The following is a 1693-nucleotide window of genomic DNA, read 5'->3' on the forward strand; positions in this document are numbered from 1 at the left end:
AAAAGTAGCGTTCCTGGATCGGGCTGTGAGTTGGGCACGTCGCTATTTCGAGGTTGATGCTCGCGGAATAAGGGACAAGTTGTGTGAAAGGGCGAGAGACTATCCAGAAATAGTGGACCCGGGCGCGGCGACCGTTGCAGCAAAGAAACAGAGAAAGGTGACCTTTCGGTTGCCGACCGAGGGAGGAGCGACTGCAGTTGACGAAGAGGCGCCTGAGATTTATTGGGTGAACTCCGGGAGAACCTCGAAGAAGCCAAGAAGGCCGGGGCTACACGAGGTGGGCGACGAGGATGATCAGGAGGGTGACGACGACGTCGTGCCCCATGGCAAGCGAGTCATCTGCAGCGTCGGGGGCATGCAGGCTCTATCGGACGGATACATCGACTGCTGTCCGTCGGAAATGCTAGCGGACACGGGGGCCATAGCGAGTCTGGTGGACAGGAGGGTGCTGAGGAGGCTCGGACGTGACTCGGAGCCTCTCAGACCCTACAAGGGAACGCTAGACAGCGGGTCGAGACACGCGCTCCGTGGAGTGATTGACCTCCCTGTGACGCTCGAAACGCTAGAGAAGATGCTGCCCTTCGTTGTGACCGACCACTTGTTTGTGGACGCGATCCTTGGAACAGATTCGTTGAAGGCGTTCCGCGCTGTGATAGACCTCGAGGAGCAGTCGATGACGCTGAAGGGAACAGGGGACGTGATTCCCCTGGGCGTGACGAGAGTGGAGGAGACGTATGCCGCCACGATATCGTCGTCTGTACGACTGGAACCCGGTCGCCAAGCTCTAGTGAGGTCAAGGGTTCGAGGAGCCGTGAAGGATAAGTCAGTCGTGTTAGTCGAGGGCGCTCCAGGAACGGATGATTCGCTGAGAGTCGCTCGAACGCTGTGCACGGTGATTGCTGGAACGGTGCTGGTCGAGGTGTGCAATGCTTCTGCTGAAGAGGTGGAGGTCAGGTCTGGGGCTTGCCTCGCTGCTGTGACTGTCGTACCGGTGTCGGCCTTCGCGGCCGAGACACCTGAGCGAGAGAGAACGTCGATGAACATCAGCGCGGTGTTAAGCGCCTTTGGTGGGAACATCGAGACTCGGGTTGAGACGGAAGAGGCTGAAATGGCCGCTGCAATGAAGAACGGGGACGACGATGACTTTGAGGTGGACTTCCAAGACTCGTCGTTGGGGGCGGAACAGAGGAGACTCTTCGTGGAGATGCTAAAAGAAATGCGAGATTTGTTCGTCGAGACTTCCAAGAAGCCGGGGAAGACGGAGCTCCTGAGATTCAGCATTGACACTGGAGAGCATGCGCCGATCAAGCAGCCCCCGTACCGGGTTTCGAAGGCTGTAGGGGACGTCATGGAGTCCGAGATCCAAGAATATCTGGACCTTGGTCTCATCAGGCCTTCCACGAGCCCGTGGGCGAGTCCGGTGCTCATGATAAGGAAGCCCGAAGGTGGTATTCGATTCTGTATCGACTACCGGAAGTTGAACGCCGTCACAGTGAAGGACAGCTACCCGATGCCTCTGATCGACGACATCTTGGATGTTCTGGGGAACGCCAAACTCTTCTCGACCATGGATATCGCCTCTGGATATTGGAACGTTCCGATGGACCCAGACATTGTAGAGAAGACGGCGTTCACGAGCATGTTTGGACTATATGAATGGCTGGTCATGCCGTTTGATTTGTGTAATACAGTT

At 56.8% G+C, this 1693-nt stretch overlaps 1 protein-coding gene across 1 annotated transcript in view; it reads left to right on the top strand.

Annotated features, from left to right (window-relative positions):
• Positions 1-355: 355 nt before the first annotated feature.
• PPTG_24275 (hypothetical protein) overlaps positions 356-1693 on the top strand; it is a gene marked incomplete at both ends in the record, with an annotated part of 2232 nt that continues 894 nt past the window's right edge. Inside the window, one exon of the mRNA XM_008916060.1 lies at positions 356-1682. Within this exon, the coding sequence (XP_008914308.1) occupies positions 356-1682 (1327 nt within the window). The remainder of the gene's footprint in view (positions 1683-1693) is intronic.

Source organism: Phytophthora parasitica (assembly GCF_000247585.1).
Source record: "Phytophthora parasitica INRA-310 unplaced genomic scaffold supercont2.79, whole genome shotgun sequence".
Taxonomy (NCBI): Eukaryota; Oomycota; class Peronosporomycetes; order Peronosporales; family Peronosporaceae; genus Phytophthora; species Phytophthora nicotianae.